At 39.8% G+C, this 25,937-nt stretch overlaps 1 protein-coding gene across 1 annotated transcript in view; it reads left to right on the top strand.

Moving 5' to 3' along the window:
* The window catches only part of FBN2 (fibrillin 2), a 240,438-nt gene that overhangs the window by 159,230 nt on the left and 55,271 nt on the right, over window positions 1-25,937 (top strand). Inside the window, exons 20-33 of the mRNA XM_072840875.1 lie at window positions 1,504-1,623; window positions 6,843-6,980; window positions 7,585-7,635; window positions 8,095-8,220; window positions 11,584-11,811; window positions 12,351-12,476; window positions 16,822-16,950; window positions 17,727-17,852; window positions 19,887-20,012; window positions 20,466-20,588; window positions 20,750-20,875; window positions 21,177-21,302; window positions 22,696-22,818; window positions 25,071-25,193. Of these exons, the coding sequence (XP_072696976.1) occupies window positions 1,504-1,623; window positions 6,843-6,980; window positions 7,585-7,635; window positions 8,095-8,220; window positions 11,584-11,811; window positions 12,351-12,476; window positions 16,822-16,950; window positions 17,727-17,852; window positions 19,887-20,012; window positions 20,466-20,588; window positions 20,750-20,875; window positions 21,177-21,302; window positions 22,696-22,818; window positions 25,071-25,193 (1,791 nt within the window). The remainder of the gene's footprint in view (window positions 1-1,503; window positions 1,624-6,842; window positions 6,981-7,584; window positions 7,636-8,094; window positions 8,221-11,583; window positions 11,812-12,350; window positions 12,477-16,821; window positions 16,951-17,726; window positions 17,853-19,886; window positions 20,013-20,465; window positions 20,589-20,749; window positions 20,876-21,176; window positions 21,303-22,695; window positions 22,819-25,070; window positions 25,194-25,937) is intronic.

Below are 25,937 nucleotides of genomic sequence, written 5' to 3'. Positions count from 1 at the left end.
AAGAGGATTTCTTAGAACAAACAACCTGGAGAAAAAAAAAAAGATGCTTTCATATTTCTTCAGTTTCTACTTCAAGAATTAAATTAGTACCTGTGTACTTCTTTTGTAATTTTGAAGTGAAAGGAAAGTACATACCTATTTTTCACATTGATTTTTAAATTTGCATTTTAGGGCCACAGACTTGCAAATTAACAGTGAGCCCTGCCTTTTTGGGACCACTTTTGATTTATATTTGACTTGGGATGCTCAGGAGTAAGCATGGCAGCCTTTCAGTTATTTTCATGTTTTCCTCAATCTAATACTTTATATTTAACTCAAAGAGGTCTTTAGGAAAAAAAAAAAAAAAAAACCAAGTGCTGTGGTAAGCTCAGAAACCCTTATGTTCACCAGCAACAAAAAATGTGTTGAGATACGCTGACCTGTTTCAGCTAGTTATCTTTGCATCCCTTCTTTAGATTGAGTGGTTGAACTTATATCCTGAGGGTCACTTTTGGATATTGTTTCTAGTACTTAGAGTGAAGCCTGCATTTTTAATTAACTCCTGTTAAACTAATTCTATTGGCTTGAGATTTGCTTTAGTTACCACTTGAGAACACGGCTGTCCTCTGTTTACTTATGACCCTCAATAGCAATTGTTTAGAATATGCCATCTGATTTGATTAAGGACTCAAAGCAGATTAATGATAGTAAAAGTCTGTTTCAAGCAATTAAAAGTTCTTTTTTTTTTATTTTACCAAAATCCGTTAGCTGTAACAGACTCTCCACACCATACACCTAAATGTGAGCAGAGAGAGAGGCAGATAAGGCCTGGAAAAGAATGCTCTACTCAGTATTAAAATTTCATCCCTTGTTTCTTGATTTGTACCCAGGACCTGGGAGTGAAAGCCGACATTGTGATACATTGTCTCTAGTAGAGGCTTTTTATTTCTTCTAAAACCTCCCAGAACCACAGATGACAGAAACAGTCAACCTTTGTTTGTGCATAGCATATTGTACCTGGGGTGGGGGTGGGGGGATATATATATTTATATATATACACTATATATATATATACACACACACACACACACACTACTTTTATTATATATTATATATGTATACATATATTATATATATACACATATATATGTATATATGTGTGTATATTATATATGTTGCTTTCCATGTATTGAGAATTCAGATTTCCCACAGGGCAATTATGTCTTACTGTGGGGGAAATCAATCCAATTTATGTAAGGTTGTAGTGAAATGGTGACGAGTAACATACTAACCCCTTCTGCGATACTGGGCTGATTCCTGTGGTCCTACTGAGCCCCTCATCTGCGTGTATCCATGCTGTAAAATTCATGTCTCCATTCCCCATTCACTTTATGCCTCATAGATCCATATTAAAACTGCAAGAGCCAAGTTTACCAGACATTCTGGCATAGCATGGCTTGTTGGAATAATATTTTCCAGAAACACATGGCAGTTCTAACAGAATCTTTTCCTTCTGGATTGTAGATATAAATGAATGTGAAAGCAACCCATGTGTCAATGGGGCCTGCAGAAACAACCTTGGATCTTTCAATTGTGAATGTTCTCCTGGCAGCAAACTCAGCTCAACAGGATTGATCTGTATTGGTAAGATTCACGCACAGTGTGGTGTTTCGGTTTCTCTGCCAACAGAAGGGGGGATGGCAGGCCTCACTGTGGATGAAAGCAGAGCGGGACCACAGGAAGCTAGTAATGAGGACTTACTCCAGTTGTTTGCTCTCATTATCGAGATAGGCGTAAAACATGATAGCATAAATGGGCAGGCTCTTGAATTTTGTTAGCTTCTCAGAAGCGTTCCTTTCGCATGAGTAGATGTATTATGCTGTGAGTTGTGAGCATTTGCATACCACACACATATTTATGTTCACTGCCTTGGGAATGCCTTAGGTACCAATACAACCCTTGCTGCATACTTTTTATAACAAGTTTCAAAACAAAAATGGGATAAGAATTTGGACTCGTTCACAAGACAAGAATTTGAGGATTTTAAACTTTAACAAATAGAAGGAGTTTAATATTTTTTTTCATTTCACCCATCAATCATAAATGTATAGGCCCAGGGAAGAAAAGAGAACTGTTTTCTTGCTTTTGGAAATCTCTAAGGAGAAAGATTCCAAAACTTCCAAAGTGACATCTTTTCGTAAGTCTCAAAACATTTAAGGTTGGTTTGGGATAGTGATGGTAGCACACATATAAGATAGTCTGATCTGTTACTGACAGAAGTAATTCAGTACATGCTCGGGGGAAAAAAACATACCTATCATTTTGTCCTGCCTCTCGTGTCTGTGGGCCCATTGGCCAGGCATAGGACAGTTCCTATGATTAGTTGGTATCCACCTTTAAAGTGAACTAATAAATCTATTATTTCCAAATAGGAAGGTTGTTTTAGTTTTATACAGTGCCAAATAAATAAGCAGTTTTTGTTTGTTATCTAGCCATTATGAATTTTCACTTTAATGTTTGTCAAATACAATAGTGTTTTCAGTATTCTGAACAATATTCAGCTGGATGGTAGAGTATCTGTTTGTTACATGAAGAGAAATAACCAAGTACAAGCTTATCAGTGAAAACCTACCCTTTGGAAATGCCAGCTCTTCATCTCTCAGTGAAGTGTAGCTGGTGAAATTTGAGCCTTGGTCAACTCTCCATTTAGGAAATAGACTGTCATCTGCCTGGGGCATTACTTTTTTTTTTTCTCATAGAATTCCTTTGGGGGAAGGGCAGAGGTTGGATCAGGTGAGGCAGAAATATTTTTGCTAGACCACAATTTCCAACTGAGATGTAGTCATTTTATTGTGCAAAGGAAATGAACTCAGCATTAATTAGTGTCAATTAATTGTCAATTAATATCAATTAATTAATGTCTCAGAAAATTAAACCTATATGCCACTTGGGCATCAAAGGGTATCTTAGTTCTTGCTTCATCCTAAAGAATTTATTATTTTGGCCTCTTACCTTGTATTTATTAATAAAAAAGAAAAAAGACTTTTTACTCCAAATCATTATGTTGGGCAACTAAACACCACCATATTCTTCTCAGCAGTGTTACGAGTTTTTACTGGTTGTGATCAAATTTGAATATCCCAGCCTAGAGCTTCTCAGAAAGAAATTTACTTAATATTTTAAAATTTTAGACATCATTTTATCTTTTTTTTATTGAAAACAGAATTCTAGCTTTAAAAGGAAATAGATCCTAAACCATACACAGGAAAAAAAATAAGAAATTAACATAAAACATATGAATTCTACCTTAAAAGGGAAATAGATCATAAAAAATATACAAGAAAAACTGGAATTTTTTAATAAAGCTGACAGTGGCTCTAATTGGTGATCAGCCTGCAAACTGCTCTTTCCTAGGAGACAAGTGTCTATATTTAGAACTGAATAAAAACTCCCCAGTGTGATTACTAATTTAAAATTAAGTTAGAGCATATAGGAACTAGTTAGATATTTAGACTGCTTAAAGATTTAGAATATATTGTACCAACTCCCTAAATATAATCTTAAACTTTTCTGGAAATTGCTCCACAAAGGCTATTGTATTCTGGTTGAAAATGATTAAATATAGAGGTGCCTGGGTGGCTCAGGCAGTTAAGTGTCTGCCTTCTGCTTGGGTCATGATCCCAAGGCCCTGGGATCAAGTCCCACATCGGGCTCCCTGTTCCATGAGGAGCCTGCTTCTCCCTCTATCTCCAGCTCTCTCTCTCTCTCTCTGTCTTTCATGAATAAATAAATAATCTTTACAAAATAAAAAGATATGAAAATCTGATCTGCTAAATTTGCAAATTTAATTTATTGGACATTTAAAAATTATTTAAGTTTTGAAGTGCCTGGGTATCTCAGTGGGTTAAGTGTCTGCCTTCAGCTCAGGTCATGATCCCAGGGTTCTGGTATTGAGCCACATGTCAGGTTCCCTACTCAGTGGGGTCTGCTGCTACCTCTCCCTCTGTGCGCACTCTCTCTCTCTCTCTCTCAAGTAAATAAATAAAACCTTTATTTTTTAAAAAAAAGTTGTTTTAAAAAAGAAAATGATTGAATATAATAGAACAGTACATTTGATTAATCTTCCCTGCATGACATTGCTCAACATCTGAAGGCTTCGTGTAATGGAGACCAATTTTCTGTTATATTTGGCTTGGGTCTGCATGCTATTTTCAGGTTCCATGGACATAACAAGGACAGTATCCTCCATGGTGTCAGTACAGTGGTCCTTCCTTCTTTCTTATCTTCACTGTTAGCTCTTCATTCACCCCTTCTCAAGAAGTTTTGCATTTTTGGTTTTCTCTTCTCCTTTCTCTTTTCTGGCCCCTTGTGCTCAGTTTCCTTTGTTATGTCTTCCATATCCTCCTGCCTTTCGGCTTGAAGTGACTCCCTGGTCAGTCCTTGAACTTCTTGGCTTCCCTGTTTGTACTCTTGCTCAGATGGCCTCTACACTGACCCTCAGATGTATCTCTCATTTTTTTTAACCTCCCCACTGATTCCATGTTTGTATTTCCAACTGTCTACACACTGTTTCCATTTGGATGCCTAATGTATACTTCAGATTTAGCATGGCCAAAACAACAGTCCCTATTTTTTGGCTTGAACCTGTGTTTCCTAGAATCATTTCTGTTTTGGCAAATGGAAATTCCATTTTTCCAATCAGCAGCCCCAAAAACCTTGGGCTCATCTTTAATGTCTTTCTTTCAAATACCACACTGAATCCATCAGCAATTCCTGTTGATTGTATTTGACATTTATCTATATTCCAATCATTTCTCACCACCACCACTCTGCAATCCAAGCCCCTAGTATTTCTCTTTTTGATTATTACTGTAGCCTCTATATTATCTTTATTTTCTTGATATTTGCCACCCTACAGTCTTCACTCAAAGGTCCCTTCTCAGAACTTCTCTGACTACTGTAGACCACTTAAAAAACTTCTGCTTGGATCATGTACACCCTCAATACTGCTCATCCTGCTTTATTTTTTTTTCAGAGTTCTTAACCAGCCCCTGACCACACAACCATATAAGTACACAATGTGTGCATGTGTGCATCTGTACACACACAGAAAAACAACCAGAGCCAGAGAGATGAATATGTATCTATGTGTATGTGTATCAGTGTATTTTGTAACTTTTAAGCTTTAATACCATACCAGCCAAAAGAAGCATGAAGTTATGAAGTAGAGCCTCTGAAATTAGACTATGCAGCTTTGACTTGTGATGGTGACACTATATTAGCTGGGTGACCTTGGGTAAACTAGTTGACCTTCATGAGCCTATGGTTTTCTCATCTGCAAATTATACATACTTAGAGGCTGTTTTAACAAATAAGTAAATGAACATGTGAAAAGCCTATAAGAATGCTATAATTTGATACCTGATAAAAATGACCTGGTAAAAAAGTCTTTTTCATTTGCACCCTGGTTTTCACCCAAACTGAATCTCAAAGTAGAAAAAAGCAAAGTGAACATCCAGCTCTTCTCCACGGTTTTGCTCCATCCATTTCTGCATCCAGTCAAGGGATGCAGTTGTTTTCTTCTCACCTCTGTCCCTGAGGCTTTGGGGAGGCGTGACTTCCTCTTACCTGCTTGTGTCCAATCAGGAATCAGAAACTACAGCTTCTTCCTTCCTGGCTCTGCCAGTTTCACTGTAATTCTCTGTGTTTCCTATTATGCTTCTCTTTTATTGTTGAATCTAGCAGTGAAACTTTACTCATATTATTAAATGAACTTTGAGGTACATACTCTAAGAATAGACTTTTTCTTTATTGTTCTCCAAGGCTATGTGCTGCAGGTTGCTGTTAAGCTTCCATCAAAATGTTGTACACACCACCTGCATAGTGTTCACTTGAGAAGCTGGTCAAATGCAGGCTCCCAGGCTGCATACCTGCACACTGGTGACCTGCATTTTAACAAGAACCTTGGTCATGTTACACATTATCTGAATTGAGAACCACAGTACTGCAAGGAGAATGATTTTGTGTATGATTAATTTTACCTTATTTGTATTGGCCCTGTCAACTTTGACTGAATTCCTTGTGGCCATTCCAAAACCAGCTATTCAGCAGTTGCAGGAGGATCCTCACTTAAATTTGGTGTGGAAATGAAAATGTAAGAGTAGTAGTCCTAGACGGTTGGATACAAATCCTTTTTATATTGTCTCTACTATTTCTTCACATAGTTTACCATAAGCATTTTCTTTTGGAACTAGAGATAAAGCTATACATACAGTATATATAGGCAAACCCCTGAAAGAAAATACATCTCTGGTGTATCTTAAGTGGTGGCTTTATAGGTGATGTTTCTTTTCTTTATCTTGTCCATTTTTTGTAGATTATTCATCAAATAATTATCTTCATTTAGAGTAATACTACTTTCTTTGTAATAGGACATAAATTGTGTGTAGTATGTTTGGTGGGTTACAAGGAAAGGAAACTAAGGAATTTTACTTGGTAAAATCTTAAGTATCAACGCGTTTATCGTAAAAGGTAAAATCTTATCAGTGTTTTTCACACAAGTAATGATCTTATCATGGTAGCACACTGAGTTTGTAAGTACCAGCATAAAATCTTGGACAATAGTGCCACTCATAGAGTATCAGCAGATATAATTGTATTAATTGTCCTGTCGTGTGAGATGTACATGCTACAATTATTTGATTTACATGTATGTAATATACTGTATTTTAAATAAACGTACACATAAATATGCTCAAAAAATATACATTAAAAGATTTTTAAAATAATGCTTTTGTTGTATATAAGTGAATTATATTACTTTCAGAGATGAGAGCTCGCCATCTCTTCCTATTCCTTTTCAGATAGCCTGAAAGGGACGTGTTGGCTCAACATCCAGGACAACCGCTGTGAGGTGAACATTAATGGAGCCACTCTGAAATCTGAATGCTGTGCCACACTTGGAGCTGCCTGGGGGAGCCCCTGTGAACGTTGTGAACTAGGTGGGAGCCTGTCCCAAGAGCTCCTTCTGGGCTTCTCACTGAAAGCTGTTCCTTCAACTAGGCAGGCACCTGTTTGACTCTGCATTGCATAGTGAGGAAGACCATAAGATCATTACTTCCTTAAAATGTCTTCTCTGGTGAAATTGATTCACTTGTTGAAATATGTATTTTTTTTTATCCTTTCACTGGAAGCAGACTTTTAGAGCATTTTAAATAACAAAGGGAATTAGCTGGAATTTAGCTGCTGGGTGACTGTTAGTATCCTCCAGAACTCTTGTTTGAACATGTCCAAGTAGAATGAGATGTCTCTTTCTTTTAAATCCTTTTACTTATTTACTTGTAATTCAGCTGGCAATGTGAAAACAAAAACAAATTGTAGGAAGACTCTGAGAATCTCAGTATGAGTCAACACCAACAGGAGTTAGCATCGTGTGTCGTGTGCTACCCTGAACTGTGTGGAGGACACCTGGAATCCTTGGCTTCAAAACCCCAGCTTGTGGGTTTTTTTCAGTTCAGCTAAGATTCCACTCTACTGTCTCTTGAACTTAAAACAGTTACATTTTCTTTTATAATGAAGTAAATATGTGTCCTTTTGTTCTCACAGATACAGCTTGCCCAAGAGGGTTTGCCAGGATTAAAGGCGTCTCTTGCGAAGGTAAGTGTATACTTGGACGTTACTGTAAGTCTTTAGAGCAGTATGTAAAATGAACATCCACACTGGAGATATTTATCATTTTTAAAAGCCTTGAAATTACAGTAAAAATACTCAGTGTAATCTACAAATGCTTTAGGTTAATACTCTAGGAAAACAGCATAGAGTTCCCCATCTCTCCTTTTTTTATGCTGCTGATTTTTCATGGGGACATCATTAGGCACTGAGGCACAAAACAGCTGGGAAAGGCGCATGTCTGGGCCATTTTATGGACAGGCAAGGCTGTGGTAATTTTCGCAGCTGGTGCCTAGGAAACCCAGGGGTTGCGTTGTGGAATATTTCTGTTCAACTCAAGTAATAATCCACATTGTATTACAGATTGAATATGCTCTATGGGAAGACTACACCTGCTTTTTCTATTTCTAACATCTTTATCCCTCTGCTTGCTTTATTTCCCTGCAGACGTTAACGAGTGTGAGGTATTTCCTGGCGTTTGTCCAAATGGACGCTGTGTCAATAGCAAAGGATCTTTTCATTGTGAGTGCCCTGAAGGCCTTACGTTGGATGGAACTGGCCGTGTGTGTTTGGGTAAGATTCATGTCTTTAGGTATTTATGCATGAAATCAGCGATGAATTTTTCTTATTTCTTGGGCATTGACCACTTCAAAATCATTGGGTCTCTAGCTGGAAAACTGACTTTAAATGGAATATCTGATCGGGAGAAATCGCTAGAGGATATTTTTAAAGTGAATGTTGTTTAAGTGACATGGTTTCTGTAGAATACAGAAAGTTGGTACTGCTCAAAACCTATCTCAAAAGTTACTTTCTTTAATCAGATATTTTAAGCAGTTCAGTCTTTGTTTCACACTGGCCAGTGGGTTAAGAGAACCATGTATACTTTGAACATAAAAGAAAAATTGGAGACTAGTGTTTAGGGTCAACATTTATCATCAGTTCATTAGCAGCTGCACTCTTAGTGCACTCTGAGTGGGGAAGGTCATAGACAAGGTTATTGTTGTTTCTCTCTGAAAACACTGCCCAATCCTAGTCCTTCCTTTACCACCTTAGAGTTTAAGTTTTCCTAATGCTTTATTTTGTAAAGATCTAAAATGAGGAAGCTCTTTCAACATCATTGTATAGAAATGCCTTTTTGAGAGGTGCCTGGCTGGCTTACCTGGTAAAGCATGTGACTCTTGATCTCAGGGCCATGAGTTCAAGCCCATGTTGGGTATAGAGATTACTTCAAATAAATAAATAGAAATAAAAGCAGAAATACCTAGTTGACTTTATCATTATCCGGGTCATATTTAACTGAATCTGAATTCCATGACTGAAAAAGAAACTTTTCTTAATTCTCTATTGTATCTAAATAATGTTTTATTAACTTAAGGGCCTTTTTTCCAATATGCTATAGAACAGTAAGTTTTTAATTTGTAAAATAATTTTATATAGGTTTGTATTTGAACTTTATGCTTGAAGACAAAATAAGAGCAATGACATTGTTAGATTCAAAGATCTTAAAAAAAAAAGATCTTTAAGGTATTTAAATATATAGGTGATTTTTAAAGTTAGTAATACAAAATATTTGCAGAACCATACAGGTTAGTTATTATAATTAACACAATTTAATTTTAAGCTAATTTTTAATAGTATATTTAAATTAGAATACAAAGTATGACTATAAAGTCACATGGAATTCATTAGAAATTATAATTTCTAACATCCAATAATAAAAATTATTTTCAGATTTTTATTGTTAAATTATCTAAAAAAAGCTTAGAAAAAATAAGGTCTCTTTTGAAGATGTCAAATAATAACGTAGGTATAGTCAGATGATTAATATCAAATTGCTTTCAGTAACCAAAGGATGCTATATGTGAAGATATATCATGATTGTAAATTATCACTCAATAAAATAAATACCCAATAATATCACTCAAAGTTGAACCTTTTATAATGTTCTAAGAGGATATATTGGAGTCTTATCCAGGTACTTTGATTAAATCTTTTGGTCACTACTTGAATTATGCTACAAAAATGAATTGTGGCTGGGCATGTAAGGAAGTTTCAAGGAGAGACTGACATTTGAGAAACATAAAATATCCTGAGAACCGAAGTAGAGATAAACTGCTTTGATAGAAACTGATCTAGATCAGAGGTCCAAATTCAAATAGTTCCAGGATCTGGCAGGTGACATAAATGAGTGAGCAAGGCGGTAAGAAGGAGTAGTGAGGACCGCAGCAAACTCTAGAGCACATATACTATCCAGAGGTTTCAAAATGCACATTTTAATTTCTGCACAAGTTGGTGAAAACATTTCTAAGCCATATGTGGCCAGTGTACTGTGTTTTGATTCCTGAGGCAAAAATGATATGGATCTGTGTATCAAAGACGCAGGATTACTCTGGCAGGCTCTCATAACTCTTTCTTTACATATTAAGTTCAATTGGTTTTGGGGGTAGGAATTTGTTTCATTTTTTTACTTAATCTCACTTCTTGAGCAAATTACTTGAGTGACCTCAGAAACAGTTTAACTCAGTCCATAGTTCTCGGAGTACCTAAATAAAACTTGTATATCTTGCTAATAAGATCCTTACTTTCCTGGTGACAGTGTTAGATGGGGTTGGCTGTGGCTGAGAACAGCCACTGGGTGCCTTGAAGTCATGAGACTCTGTGGATTACTGTCATACCTCACAATGTGGATTACTGTCATACCTCACAATGATGGAGAGCATGGCTTTGGGGTTGGCATCCGTGCTGATACATAAGGTGGCATCATCTACTGTGAATACCTGTATTCAGTCTACCAAATCAAAATGAAAATTTACCACAATGCTTTCTTTCTTTATTTTTTTAAATTTTTTTATTTCTTTCTTTAATAACAGGACTTTTTATAGTCTTAAATAATAATAATAATAAAATTAAATTTAAAAAATGAAAACAGGGCTTTTTAATTAACTATCCTTGGAAGCATATTTGGCTGTATGCCAGAGGAGGTTGCTCAAGTTAATGCTACCTTTGCTTGAGCTCTTGACAGAATCAGTGGTGACAGTAACTAAAATAGTAAACACATTTATTTGTTTATGTTTATATTTCCATTAGGGATGTTTTACTCTGTTAAACAGTTGTCAGGTTTAGGAAAAGATTTAATGTCTTGAAATGCTTTCATCAAATAAAACCTATTATTTGATTAAAGAAAACTGTTTGGCTCTCTTTATCCACATAGCCAACTGTTTGTAGTTGGACCAACAGCTCTGTTGATTAACAGATAAATTTGTTATTTATAGACCATGCTAATTTATCCTATCTCATGACTTGTCAGTCTTCTCAGGTCCTGGTACGTTTCAAGATGGAAGGGAAAGTGTGACATTTGAACAAATAATTTGGCTCCTTACTAGGGCAGATTTACATAACACAGGACAAAGACCATGATGCAAAAAGTAAATTTGACAGAAAAAAAACTTTAAATGCAAAAACATTCTTTTTCCCTTGTAAAGCTGTTTTAATAGTTGTCCCGAGTTGGCAAGTAGATTACAGTTGATCATTTATTTCTCATTGAGACATGACAGATCTGTTCACAAGCTATTTTAAGCAATTCAGTGAATGAGAAGAATCTGTCACTAAATTATCTCATTCTTTCTAAAGTGAGCAATACAAAAAAGGGATCATGGGTGATGATGTGAAAGAGTTTGGTCACAAAGGAACCTTTTCTTCTTTGGTTCCTTGAAGAAGGAAGGTGTCTTGTGAAAATTAATACTGACGAGAACCCACTTTTGCTCTCTTTAAGTGACTGTCATTACAGAGTCTATTACAGGAGGTCAGGGACTCTGCGTCTTACCTGTTACCATTCCGAGCTGGGCATCATGCCAGGTGCCTAGCAGAAACTCAGGATATGAGTGGTCAATGAATGTGACACCTTCATCTCACAGTGTGATTTCACTTGCCATGTAGACATCCGCATGGAGCAGTGTTACTTGAAGTGGGATGAAGATGAATGTGTCCATCCTGTTCCTGGAAAGTTTCGCATGGATGCCTGCTGCTGTGCAGTTGGGGCAGCTTGGGGCACAGAGTGCGAGGAATGCCCCAAACCCGGCACCAAGGAGTATGAGACGCTGTGCCCCCGGGGGCCGGGCTTTGCTAACAGAGGGGACGTTCTCACAGGGCGGCCATTTTACAAAGGTAACCGTCAGGGTCACCTTGACCTGTGCACTGAAGCTCACCTCCCACAGTCTCTCAGAGTTGGTTTTGCTTTAAGCCTATAATTTGCCACTTTGTTTTCTTTGTTAAATGTGATTTGTGGCCAGCCTTACGGCCCAGGAATATAAATCACCTATATATAGGCTGTTATTGAAGTAAAGAATTGTAAAACTTGCCACTAATCCCACTTCTCATCCATCATTCCACACTGTCTCTCTGTTTTCCCTCGCACAGCCTGACCAGATGCAGCCCTGACATAGCGAAAAAGCTCCCTATCCGCCCCCTAAACCTTATCTGACAAATGGTCAGAGAGAAAGAGATCAGAACTCTTCATTAAAAGTGCAGAATCTTTTTGCTTCTACAACTTTCTATGTGGCATCCATGTGATCTCTGACAATGTTGAGAGCCCCTGTTTGGACCTGAGAACATGATTTTCCATGGTGATAGATTTTCAGTTTTAACTAAGGAACCTACTCTTTTATATCAAGTGGCTCTACATTCCTGCTTTGTTCTGTTCTCAGATATCAATGAATGCAAAGCCTTTCCTGGGATGTGCACCTATGGAAAGTGCAGAAATACCATTGGGAGCTTCAAGTGCCGTTGCAACAGTGGCTTTGCTCTGGACATGGAGGAAAGAAACTGCACAGGTAAGCCAGCTCTTTTGTCGTATTTGGCAAACCCTGGCTCTCCTTCTTCTGCTGGTGGAAAGTGCTGCCTTTCAAAAAAGCTCCTATTTTGCTTTTTGCTTTTTACCCCCTGCTCTTAAATCACTTCTCTTACTGACCAGTTATTGTGGGAGCTGCACAACAGCATGAAGATGCTGTTTTACCTGAGGAACAACATAAAAATAGGATTTCCAGGATAATGAATACTGAAGACTATAGCAGTCATTGATTGTATAAATGATATATAGTATCTGTCAAGGATTTTAAAGTTTGTAACAGAGCGGTTGTAACTTCCTTTACTCACCTGTGAAGAGCTCCAGTTGCCATCTATATCCCTGTCCATACCTGTTCCCTTTAGTTTAAAAAGATAAAGTCCCAATTTTTCTACGGTATTAAATAAATTAGTCCAGACACTTGAAATCTATCTTCAAGATCTTATTTTCATAACTCTATTCATGTTCTCCTTGGACTGCTTCCTTCCCTCTTGCCCTCACCCCTGCAGCTGTGTTCTGATCCCCGTGAAGCATGCTTCTGACTCCCTCCTCACTCCCTGCTGCATGAGGTACTGGGGTCCCGTGTTGCCTCCCCATCCCCAGAGCATTTCCAAATTGTAGTGTCCACCTCTCCTGCTGCCCTAGCTCCTCACTCCCACGTGGCTTCCCTGCTTGGCTCTCCAGCGTTCGGTCTGGGAGCACCTACCTGCACCTCACACCATTGCCTTCAGCCAGACTCTAGGCTGCTCTGCGACATTGTTCACCTCTTCACCCTTGACTGACTCTCCGCTCCACCTCTAAACCTCCTCTGGCCCACATGTCCTTTCAGACCTCTGCTGCTGCCTCTCTTCTTTCTTGACCTCCACTTTCATGGCCAGATCTCTTCCTGCACACCCCTCTCTGTGGCAGTGAGATTTCTACTCTTCCACAGTTTTCCAGTCTTCCACATGCCCTCAACTGTGGCTACTCCTTCTCTAGCCCTTGTGAGCACACTCCCTCCTCTCTCTGAAGCACCTCCCTCTCTTTCCTCTTACTTTCCCTGGACCTAATAACAAGTTCAAACCATTTCCTCCACCATTTCCTCCCTTGTACTGCCACCCCATTTCCCTGCTTTTCTCTCTCCTCTCTCTCCTGAAGAGCCATTTGCTTTGTAAACCCATGTAATTTTAACTTCTGTCCTCCCTCATTCAGGCACATATACACTCTCTCTCAGAACACCTTTGTTGAGTTAAAAAAAAAAAATCCCTTTATCCTGGTGCATATTCTCCATGGCCTCTCCTGGCCACTTCCCCTCCTCCACTTTCTTCTCCCTTGATCTCCATGGTACATCCCTGTCTTCCATCATCCTTCTATGCCTACGATGTTTCTTCTCTCATCTTCATAGCTTCTTTCTGCCCATAGCATTTTCCAGAGTCCTCTGCCTCTCCCAGCTGCCGGTGCCCCCATGCCATCACAGACGGGCTCTGCTGAGCAGACTCCTGGATGTGAGCCCGTTCTCTCCTCTGCCGAGTGCTGCTGCCACACTTGAACCATTGGCAGCTCCCCTTGGCTTTAGCCTCCCTCTGTCTCAACCCTGCCCCTTCTCTGCCTAGGGTCTTCCTTGTACGTAGCAATAGCATCCTTTCACTCAGCATAGAGGCCTCAGACTTCATTTTGACCTCTCCCTCTCTTGGACAAGGATAAAGTTATATGTGGTCTCCATTGCAGGGACTGTTTCAAGTACTGTCCTCTTTCTTCAAAACTATCGCAGGTGCCAGCTCAGCTCCCCAGGAAACGGACTCTGAGCAGAGATTAGTGCATAGACAAGTTCCTGGGGATTGCTCTTGGGATCAATACCTAGGGGAGGGAAGGAAGCAGAAGCGGGCGGAGGGGGCAGCTGGGTGACCATAAGCCCCAGTATGGTCCTCAGCCCACCCCACTGGGAGCTCTGGATCTAGGATGTCCCATCACAACTATGTAGGGCTAGGGCAAAGCAGGTAGGTATTTATGGACTGGCATGGCCCATCTTTGGATGAATCTACCCAGAGAACAGGTGTGACTGTGAGGAAGGGTCCTCTTAGCTGAGGCATTTCTTGAAGATACTTTATATCTCAGGGCTTTGTGCCCCCAAAGCCCCCAGCAGCAGCGTGGGAGAGATGAATTAGTCCTTCCTTCCTCAAGGGGAACTGGGCAACACATGGTGGTACTCATTGCATGTCAGATTCTTCCAGTGTCTTCATGGACTGTCCCATCTGATCTGTCACGTTCACCAACCACCATGTGTTACTTCCCACAGAGCACATTCCAGTGACTCACATAATCTTAAACCTGGATAAAGACAGGGTTATTCCAGTTCTGACTCCACTTCCTCTTTCTGGTGTGAAATTAGCCAAGTTACTTAATAACTCTGAAACTCACTGCCTTTAACTGCATACAACAGATATTTGTTGGTCACACTGCGGTGTTACAGTATATAACGTGAGAGGACAGTGGGATGCTGTTGGCTGCCGTTCTTCACAGCATTTAAAGCCCACCTTCTTTGGGCATCCTCCATAACCACACCCATCCTACCTGTCCCTGTGCTAACGGTCAGCCTCTGCCATCCAGCCACTCTACAACGTACTATTTTCTGAAATGCATTTTTTTCTTCACCTAGACACTTGTCCTTCTATTCATTCCACTTCTTTAAAGTTAGAATTTATTTTTTAAAAAATATTTATTTTTTATATTTTAGAGTGAAGGAGCCTGAGGGAGGACAGAGGGAGAGGGAGAGAAAAACTCCAGCAGATGCCTCACTGAGCTTGGAGCCCAATGTGGGGCTTGATCTTAAGACCCTGAGATCATGACCTGAGCTGAAACCCAGAGTTGGTTGCTCAATTGACCTTGCCACCCAGGGGTTCCTAAAGCTAGAATTTCTATACAAGCTTCCAGGACCAGATCAAACCTATCTCCTCCAAAATACCAATTTTTGCAGAAAACAGCTTCTGTGAATATAGCACTCTGTTCTCAATGCTTGACAAATACTGATTCACTAAATCCTAGTAGGTGGGTCATACTATACATCCCATTTTGCATATGTGGAAATTGAGGCACCCAGAAATAAAATGATTTTCCCAAGCCTCTTCACCCTGTAGATGATAGAACTGGGATTAGTACATAGGTATCTGCTTCCAGAGTCCACACTCCACATTGTGCAGCTCCCCCTGCATCATATCAGCCAAAAAGTGTCCCTGCTCTGCCAGTGGGTTTATTCTAGTTCTTTATATGGCTCTTCCATTTCCTAGATACTGATAGATAACAAGTAATAGAATCAGTATGCGTATTGTTAGCTGCCTAATTGAATCTGTGAATGTTGTTAAGAATATTGTTTAAAAGGATATTTTCAGTATTGCCTGTAATTAAAGAAATAAATAAAGACCAAATGCTGGGAGAAAGCATTTGACATTCTGAGACTGAGACCCCTGAGAGAGCACGTACAACGTTGCCCTCTGATAAATCTTGTGATAAAAGAACTTCAGAATTAAAATCCATCACAATAAAGAGATGCCAACAAAAGCTTTTTTTTCTACTGTGACAAAATTTTTTTAAATACATCATGTTTTCTTAATTACATTTTATAGACAGGACTTCTCCATTAAAAAAGATCTCAGTTACAGGCATGGGATGTTTCTCAGAAAATCTTGTTTTTGAGGGTATCAGTGCTGCTCTTGCAGATTCTTATTTTCTATAGCCTATAAAGAGCAACAAACATATCATTTTTATTTTTATTTTGCGAAGTAAATCAGTAGCCTCTCCACATCTGAATGTCACAGAACCACATCCAGTGGAGCATATTTCATGGCCCTGCCATGTACACTCTCTGGCTGGAGGTTGGTGGGCCATGTCGGCCTCTGAGGCTGTCTGGGTGCTCCGTGGTTGCTAGCCACTCCTGCTCGGAGGCATATCCCACCATGAGCATGGGGGCATGAGCCAGTGGGCAGAACCACCGTGCTCTCTCTTCACACACAGGATTTCATTCCAAGTGTCTACTGCTTGCTCATCTGCCACCTGCCTTGTCTGGCTCATACTGCAGTTGTTCGGTTCATCCCTCCGTTACCACTTCTAAGCCACAAAGAGGAATCCACAATTCCAGAATTCTTAAAGGCAGAAGCACCACCTGCCCGTTGGCTGTGACAGTTTTGGCAGTTGGGGAAAGGAATGTACCTCAGGCCCCATTCTGCCTCTAGCTGTTCTCCTGCAAACATAGCTTCATACCGTTGGCACCTTCCCTGGGAAGGCCGGACCTGTCTCACTGCTCCGTAATACCAGCTCATCTCATTCTGTTTTTTTCATTTCTCTTAAACCCTGTGAATTAGACATTGATGAGTGCAGGATTTCTCCTGATCTCTGTGGAAGTGGAATCTGTGTTAACACGCCAGGCAGCTTTGAGTGTGAGTGCTTTGAAGGCTACGAAAGTGGGTTCATGATGATGAAGAACTGCATGGGTAAGTGTGCCTCAGCTCTTCCTGTCCAGTCTTGAAACCAGATAGCTTGACCTTAGCTTGTCTCAGAGCTGTTAACAGCATGCTTGGCAAGGCACTGTGGTGAGCGAGAGAAAGATTTAATTGTCAGACAGGAAATCTGCTTTTAGATAACTCCTGGGGAGCCCCAGCTTCTTGGTGCCTTAGTGGCAGTGAGATATTGACACTAGGTTCTGTTTGTTCATGGAATCTAAAACCAACACAGGCTGACTACCCGCAGGGGATTCGTTTAACATGTTTGACCTTGTGTGGTGACCCCAAATGTATTCGGTCGTGCAAATCCCATGCTATTTTCTTTACTTGTGTGTTGCCACACACTCTCTTGGTACTGCCTACCTTTTGCTCCATATTTAGTGACTCCTTAGACGTACCACATGGGACCTCAAAGGTGACTGGTCTGTGATTTTTCTTTTACTTTGATTAGTGATATGGATAGCAATATATGGCATCTGGAATTTAGGGTTATGTGAAACAAACCTATTATTTATTTTTATCTCTTGTGAGCCTGCTTGTTTTGTACCAGTAAATTCCTTGGCAACTAACTCACTGTCTTTAAGAAAAGAACTTACCATTTATTTATTGGTAGTAGAAGAAATGAGAATATTATCCCATCTCCTCTTAAACCTGTGTCTTACTTTTGAGTCCCACTTACCTCAGGTAATAATTTTTTCCCCCATGCTGCATATGTGAAGATTTTTTCCTCAAAGTTCTTTAATGGATCTCACGTTTTTACCTTTCAGACATTGACGAATGTGAACGTAACCCTCTCCTTTGTAGGGGTGGTACCTGTGTGAACACTGAGGGCAGCTTTCAGTGTGACTGTCCATTGGGACACGAGCTGTCACCATCACGTGAGGACTGTGTGGGTGAGTTTGTCTCCTCAGTGCATAAACCCACCCGGTTCACCTGGTAAAGATCAGGAGTCAGTTCTAACAAACTTGTTGTTTTAGGCACATTAAATCTAGCTGGTTAAAAATTGGAAATTCAGAGCTCCTGTATTTAGATTTGGGCTGCATCATTAGAGAATGCCTCGGTGACACACTCAGAGGAACCAGCACTGTCCTGGTTAGCCACTGTTTCATGACAAGCACATCTGAAAGGATTGTGTGGAGGATTCTGTGTCAGGCCATGTAGTTCCCTCCTCCACAGAGGATGGGATAGGAAAGCTGCTGCTGTTGGAAGGGCTGCTCCCTGATGGCTCACTTGTGCATTCACCTGTGCATCTACCTGACACCACTTCTCAGATCTCTTCCACCCCTATGTCTGTCATCATGGGGTCTGCTCCTGTGCACGTGAACATGTGAGCTCCCCCTTCACTCTCCTGTCACAAAAAGGTCCTCATCTCTTCACCGGCCGAGCTAAGGGACAGGGGTGACAGGAATGACGTGAGAATATCAACGGCTGGTCTTGGAGCATTCCAGCCTGCTGTTTTTGATAAGTGTATGGAGGCCTCCGGGCCTACCGTGCTCTAGTATACTGGCCTTAAAACTCCGATATATCCAGGAAACATTTTCTTCACAGAAAATCTTTCTTGCAAGTGTCAGCAGATAGAATGGTTTAAAACAGAGCAGATGGCACACCCCTATTTCAAAACATAATTTGAGCATACCTATCCACTACACATATATTTATTTGTAAACCCTATTTATATTACTTTGCTAATATATTAGGTGAATCTTAAATCATACCCTAAATAGGCATTTTTAAAAGGTGAACTGAAAAAGTTTTAAATATTTTTATTTCATGGTACTAAAACTTTTTCATAGAGATGATTACAGAATATATGTTCAACTCTGTGATGCAGTGCATCAGAGACCTGTTTCTAACCTCAGTTTATTTTGTTTTCATGGATCCTAGAGCTAAAAAAAGTACCCCTTGAAGGTATATAAGATACATATTTTTGCACATGTAATAAAATATGCATTTAATGATAATAGATCTAAATCCACATGTCACATAGTCTTCTTGGTAATTTTGAGAATTTGGGATGAAGAAGACCTTTTACCTGGTTATGTTATTGTTTTTACTTTATATTGTGTCTCACAAGTAGCTTGTATGAAGAAAGCTTCCACTCTACCATTCTCTTGCTGTTCTCTTATAATTGCATTAATAGCACTATTTGATTCCACAGACCTTTGCAGAAGTTTTCTATAAGGAACCTGCCTATCTTACAGGGGTTATTTGATTTTAAAGTAGGTGATGGCAGGTCTACCTATTGAGGCACTCTGAACACAATAAAATGAAAACATACAAGTGAGGGCCCTGGTCTCAGGCCCTGTGGCTTATGGAACTAGTCATCTTCCCTCAGGATACTGCACATTATTCAGGCAGCTCGTGACTGTCTAATAAAGACCAGGTGAGCATGCCAGTGTAAATCCATGTATTAAATATTAGTAAGTTTTATTTCTGGCATGTGCTATATACATGGTCTAAAGTTCACTACTCACATGTGGCTACTTAAATTTAATTAAAATTTGGTAACATTAAAAATTAAATTCCTGGGGCGCCTGGCTGGCTCAGTCAGTAGACATGTGACCCTTAATCTTGAGGTTGTGAGTTTGAGCACTACATTGGGCGAAGAGATTACTTTAAAAAATTAAAATTTAAAAAGAAGTTCAAGTCCTTAATCATTCTTTTTGTGCTTCAAATGTTCAATAGCAGCTATGTATTGGATAGCAGAGAGGCCCATCAGTGTAGAGGTCTACTGAACAATACCATTTTAGGTAGAAATAATAGAAATATAGATTCCAGTATTTTCTTTGAACACCCCAGGAGATCATCTTACTTCCCTGTGAAGTACACAAACCCCTTTGGAGACCAGTGCTCATGCGCAACATTTCTTGATAACATTAAGTGATGTGGTTACTGCAAAAACATTTATGCTGTACATCTCTTTATAGATATAAATGAATGCTCTCTGAGTGACAATCTCTGTAGAAATGGAAAATGTGTGAACATGATTGGAACCTATCAATGCTCCTGTAACCCCGGATACCAGGCCACACCAGACCGGCAGGGATGTACAGGTGAGCATTGGCCAAATGGGTCTGGAACTTGTATTTCTCAACTCGGTCTAGGATAACTCCTGGAATCAAATGTATTATAATGAAGCCAATGGAAGTCCTTTGTCCTAAACATGAATCTAAGAATGGGAACAGATCTGTAAGATGCCATGGTTTTGTGGTTTGCAAAGGAATCTGCTTTTATCACGGAAAATACCCTAACTCCACAGCTACTACATTTCTGAGTTCTTCACTCCTAGGCCCGGGGGCTAAATGTACAATAGAATGCTATCAAAATGGAAGTAGAAAGAACTAAGAAATACCAATGAGATAAAGATAAACCAAACAGTAGTAGGGAGAGAAATCCAAAGCCATGTAAGCATTATTTGAAGAGAAAAAAAACAGTTTCTTGTTTTGCTTGTTTTGTTGAAGGAAATAGACCTGACAAGTAATGTAGTTGCCATGTTGTTTTCACAGATATTGATGAGTGTATGATCATGAATGGAGGTTGTGACACCCGGTGCACCAATTCCGAAGGCAGCTATGAATGCAGCTGTAGCGAGGGGTATGCGCTGATGCCAGATGGGAGGTCATGCGCAGGTACAGAAAGGACATTGTGTAGACTTCGTATAGCTAACTGATGATATCTCACAAATCTCGCCCCAGATATTTTGAGTCGATCTGGATGGGGAAAAAATAAAATATCTGGGCTTACTAAAAGCCATTCTTGTTTTGATTTAATGGTAATTTTCTGTCATCAGATATTGATGAATGTGAAAATAATCCTGATATCTGTGATGGTGGCCAATGTACCAACATTCCTGGGGAGTATCGCTGTCTGTGTTACGATGGCTTCATGGCTTCAATGGACATGAAAACCTGCATTGGTGGGTACCATAAAAGTGGGATGAATCCTATGCTACATCTGTGCACACACATTTAAACATGAGGGAAAGAGGCTTTTTCAGTTACTTTAAAAATTCAAACTGATGTATTACACGATGAGAAAGCTGAAATGGAAGAATTCATTTGAAGAAAATTTTAGAAAATAATACTATGACTTGCAAATAGATTATACTTTAACTTTTATCTGTGTATCTCAGTACTAGACTATTCAGTTCAAAAGAGACCTTTCAGATTCCTAGTATGAACAAGTATTAACCAAACTATTGAAAATAAACTTTCTAGATGTCAATGAGTGTGACTTAAATTCAAACATCTGTATGTTTGGGGAATGTGAGAACACCAAGGGATCCTTCATTTGCCACTGTCAGCTGGGTTATTCCGTGAAGAAGGGGACCACGGGATGCACAGGTAGGTTCCAAACTTAGGACTCTCTGTGCTTTTTGGCTTCTCCTATTTCAGAGTCCAACCTTCAAGATCATTTGTTCCTTTGCCGTGACCCACACCAGGTCATGGCTGTGTGATGAGCAACCACCCCAGAGCACTCATGATGCTTTTGCCCTCTTTCTGCCACAGGGAGCTGGCTGCAGTGTGTCCAGTAGGGGCAGGGAATACAGTATGGTCCTCTGTAGCTGCTGTGTGGCTGCTGCTGCTTGCAGAGTTCACTGTCTTAGGAAACCCTCTGCCCACATAGGAGATGTGAGAAGGGAGCACCACAGACCACCAGCAATCCCATTTGTTGCCACTTTGTCTCTTATTTCCTTTCTCTGTTAAATAAGTTTTGAGCTTTTGCACAAAATGAATGAAGTCCCAAGGTGAATGCTTTGGTCTAGGCTTTCCTCAGTGTTCACTTTAAGGTCCTCCTATAGCATTTTGCTCAAGACAAGTGGTAGGTGGCTTGAAGCACATTCTGGCCCTTAACCTGACACCTCTGGGAACAGGCCAAGTGAGGAAGAAGGGGTCCTCTGCACGTTCACCACTAGGAAGGTTGATGCAAAGCTGGTCGCTCTGTATGTGTGTGTGCATATGTGTGAGCACATAGAATTTCAGCATCTAACAGGTAATCATTGAGATAGATAGAAAAGATTATTCTTTCTATTCTAGAAAGCTCTGAAGAACCAAAGCTATATCATTTATGCGCACATATGTGTGTATACACATATATGTGTGTGTGTATATATATATGTCTATGTATATATATGAGTGTATGTGTGTATACATATATACATACTAGTAAAAGCTTCTGCTCATTTTTCAGATAAAATTTCCAGTATTTTTGCATATTCCCAAATAAATAAAAGATGAATACACACTAAAATAATAGTTTTCTGTGCTAAAAATGACAAGAATACACTCTTACTTATTTTAAAATCCAGGTTTGTTTGAAGTTTTGTGAAACATATGTAATAAAAATTAATAGGAAAGAGTAGAAGAGTCTCTCTTTGGGAATAGGATTTCTCTTGACATCTTTCATCATGCCTTCTGCATGGAGTTTTGTCTGGGCCCAGGCAGGGGAGGTAGGGAGAGACAGACACAAATATCTACCTGGGGGAAGTAGCTCTCTCCTACCAGCAAGTGATGGGCAGTTTCCTGTAGTATTGAAAGGCTTCTTTGACTTGGATTGGGAACTTCCAAATCTTGTCGATGCCTACTAAAGTTCAAAATAAAAATGTCAGTGTTTTTTCCGTACCATTTTAGATACTCCCATATTTATTTTTAAATTTTACGTGTGTGGAATTATACATGGAAGTAGAACTAATTAGCTTTGCGTTTAATTTTCATCATGTTATCTGTGCCTTCTCAGATGTGGATGAGTGTGAAATTGGTGCCCACAACTGTGACATGCATGCCTCCTGTCTCAACGTCCCAGGAAGCTTCAAGTGTAGCTGCAGAGAAGGTTGGGTTGGAAATGGCATCAAATGCATTGGTGAGTTTGCAAATGTGAACATCCTTTGTTAAGACACAGAATTCCTAGAGGCTCTTCTTTGAACTGTTTTTAACCCATGTACTTGAATAGAAATACGCTCTTGCCTTGCATTTACTCTCTTGAAAATCAAAGACGGTCTTTCGCTGCAAGGTAATTCCTGCCTAAGAGTTTCCTTTAACCTTGGTATAAATTATCGCATCGCAGCAGTATGCCTTGGCATCTGCTTTTTAATGTGTTGTTATTCAGTAAAAATTATTTGATGTGTAGCCAGAAATCCAAACAGATGTATGATGAAAAATGACTAATGTATTTTTCCAGTCTTTTCATACAGCAGTCAGTGAGACTTAAAACCCAGTTAGAGACGTGAAGGAAATGGAAAGGTTTTATCAGATAACCTGAGTCTGTACCTGGTCAATACCAGCTTCTCAATAGAAAATAGAATTCTTTTTTCCAGAGAAAGCAAAAGGTTTTGCTGGATACCAGGAGATCTGATTGGGACAGAGGAGGCTGCAAGGGCAGCTGGCATTCTCCAGGCCTCAAGAGTTGCTGAGCTGGGGTCTCCTGAGTCTTTTCTGGCTGTGAGGCAGGGGACTGGCTGTCCTCCTCACTGTCACACGTAGTGCTGCTTCCTATGCTCAGTGTTGTACATGCTTTACCAACAAAGCATTGTTTCAACTGCTTAAAATTATCCAGGTCTACTTAAAATAGAAAATAAAACAAGCTAAACTGACCTCCCCATGATTACTCATTAAAACCTTATAGGCCGGCAGTAAGCATTGAAGGGGATAGACTTAAGATCTGTTAACAGTAGCATCATTAATTCAAATATACTCTCTTAGCTGTTCAGTTGTTTTATGCTTGCCAAGTGTGTAGGAGCTGACTGAATTTAAATGACCATACTTTCCAGATAACTTTGCTAAGTAATGTTCTCCAATGGCATCGTTCAGTTCTCTAGCTGCCCACTTCTCATCCAGTGGTCGGTCACTCTTATCATTAATCTTACAAGTTTTTTTTCAGCCATAACCCCATTCCTGTTTTCTAGCCCTATAGGCTACTGGTTTTTTCTTTTCTAGCCTTCCTTTTTTGGGCTTGTCCATCCATCACCCTGGCCAGCTATTCTAAAATACAAAAGATGTGACTCTGTCCAGGTACTTCTACTCTAAAACATAAGCCAAATTCATTCTATTTTTTCCATCTCCATCCCCCTGCTTTAATCTCAGCCATCTTCCCTCCCTCTTTCTCTTTCTCTCTGTCTGTCTTAGATCTGTCCCTCTCTGATGGATGCTGAAAGAACCTCCTCATATGTCTGCCCGTTTCCTTGCTGGTTCCGTAATCCATACTTCCCACAGCAGACAGATCTTTTAAACCATGGATCTGAGCTCTTCACAATTGTCATTTTAATCACTGAATTTAGGATAAAATGTAGCTTCCTTCCTGTGGTTTATAAGCATTTTCCCAATACCTTCTATCACCCCCAGCTCCTATATTGTTCTGTCACTCTGGCTCAGTCCAGGTCTTTTATCACATCAAGCTGTCTTCTTCCTCATCAGCATCTCTAAATGTGCTGTTCCCTCTGGAAATAATACCATTCCCTGCTTCTATGCCTCAGGCAAACTCTGACTCATTGTTCCGGTGTGAAGTTCGCTGGCAACTGCTTCCCCTGTGAGATCTTCCTTTTTCCTATGGCCCAAATTAGACACCCTTTTCATTCCCTTTCTGCACCTTGTAACTTTCCTTCAGGGGACACACAGCCTATTTGATGGAGTTGATAGTTCTGTGGTTAGCACATGTCATTTCTACTAGACTAGACTCCCTGAGATTGAGAATCAGATCATGGTTTCCTTATCTGCTAAAGGAACTTGAAAACTGCTAATTCTCCTCCTCTGAAGCTCAGTCACCAAATTTAGAAATTGACCCCTTTTTAGCGATAAAGGAACCAGTGATCACACATCTGTGCCTAGTAAAATTGGGAAGGAAACCTAGCACTGGTTTACCTTTTAACCATTAAAATTCTAGCTTATTAGGTCCCTCACAAATAGTTTTATTAATCATTTTAGCCCCTGTTTATAGAATGAATATTTTGGATTATGGGTCTGAGATCTTAGAGAATTAGAACTCTGACCTTACAAGTAAACTACAGTAAATCCCATTTGTGCATTTTACATTTCAGGTAAGAAAAATGAAAAAAAAAAATCTGTGTTTAAATGTTCCATTTTCACTTCTGAACTTGCGTGCTCTCTTCTCACATGCAGATCTAGATGAATGTTCGAACGGAACCCACCAGTGTAGCATCAACGCTCAGTGTGTAAATACCCCAGGCTCCTACCGATGTGCCTGCTCTGAAGGGTTCACTGGAGATGGCTTTACCTGCTCAGGTGGGTGAGAGTCCTGAGGTTGTTCTCTGGCATGATTTTCATGGAACACTCCAGCTTGCCCTATTTGAAGAAAACTGTAAAGAGGGTGAGGATTCCCAGTCTGATTTTTATCACTGAATGAATGACATGAGGGAAAACTGTTCACTTTCTTAAGATACATGTCCCCCCTAGTCCCTGCTAGTTCTTGCACTCATCAGAATGTCAGGTTGTCATATAGTACTGAAAGGATGAAATGGAGTAACATGAGTCAGGGGTTCAGGAAAACACATCATAAGAGCTCAGTGAATGTTAGCTGATGCCTAGCTGCTCTTCATTTTGCATTCTTTGGGAATAAGACATCTCCTTGTTAAGCTCTTATGAATGACTGTATCATCTTGCCCGACATAAAGTATCGTACTGTTAAGTATGTGGAGATCAGTGTCTCTTGAATTTCAGCACACCCTTTAAAACCCAAACTAAAAGAGACTCTAATTTTTTCCCATTTCTAATTATTGACATAAAAAAACAGACTCCTCATTGTCAGATGCTTCCTTAAAGAAAACATCTTATTTAAACTTCATTATTTTTGAACCTTGGCTTAATGCATCTTTCTAAGCATTTCTCTCCCAACAGGGTATGAAGGAGAGGGCATGGCTTTGGTGTGGGCACAGCTGCACTGGGATGCTGGCCCAGCCACAGATGGGCTCGCCGTAACACCCGCAGTTCGGGGGCTGCTCTGAGCCTCAGGGTTTTCCTCCTCTGACC

The sequence above is a fragment of the Canis lupus genome, chromosome 10 (genome assembly GCF_048164855.1).
Source record: "Canis lupus baileyi chromosome 10, mCanLup2.hap1, whole genome shotgun sequence".
Taxonomy (NCBI): Eukaryota; Metazoa; Chordata; class Mammalia; order Carnivora; family Canidae; genus Canis; species Canis lupus.
This window is presented reverse-complemented; position numbering and strand designations above follow the sequence as displayed.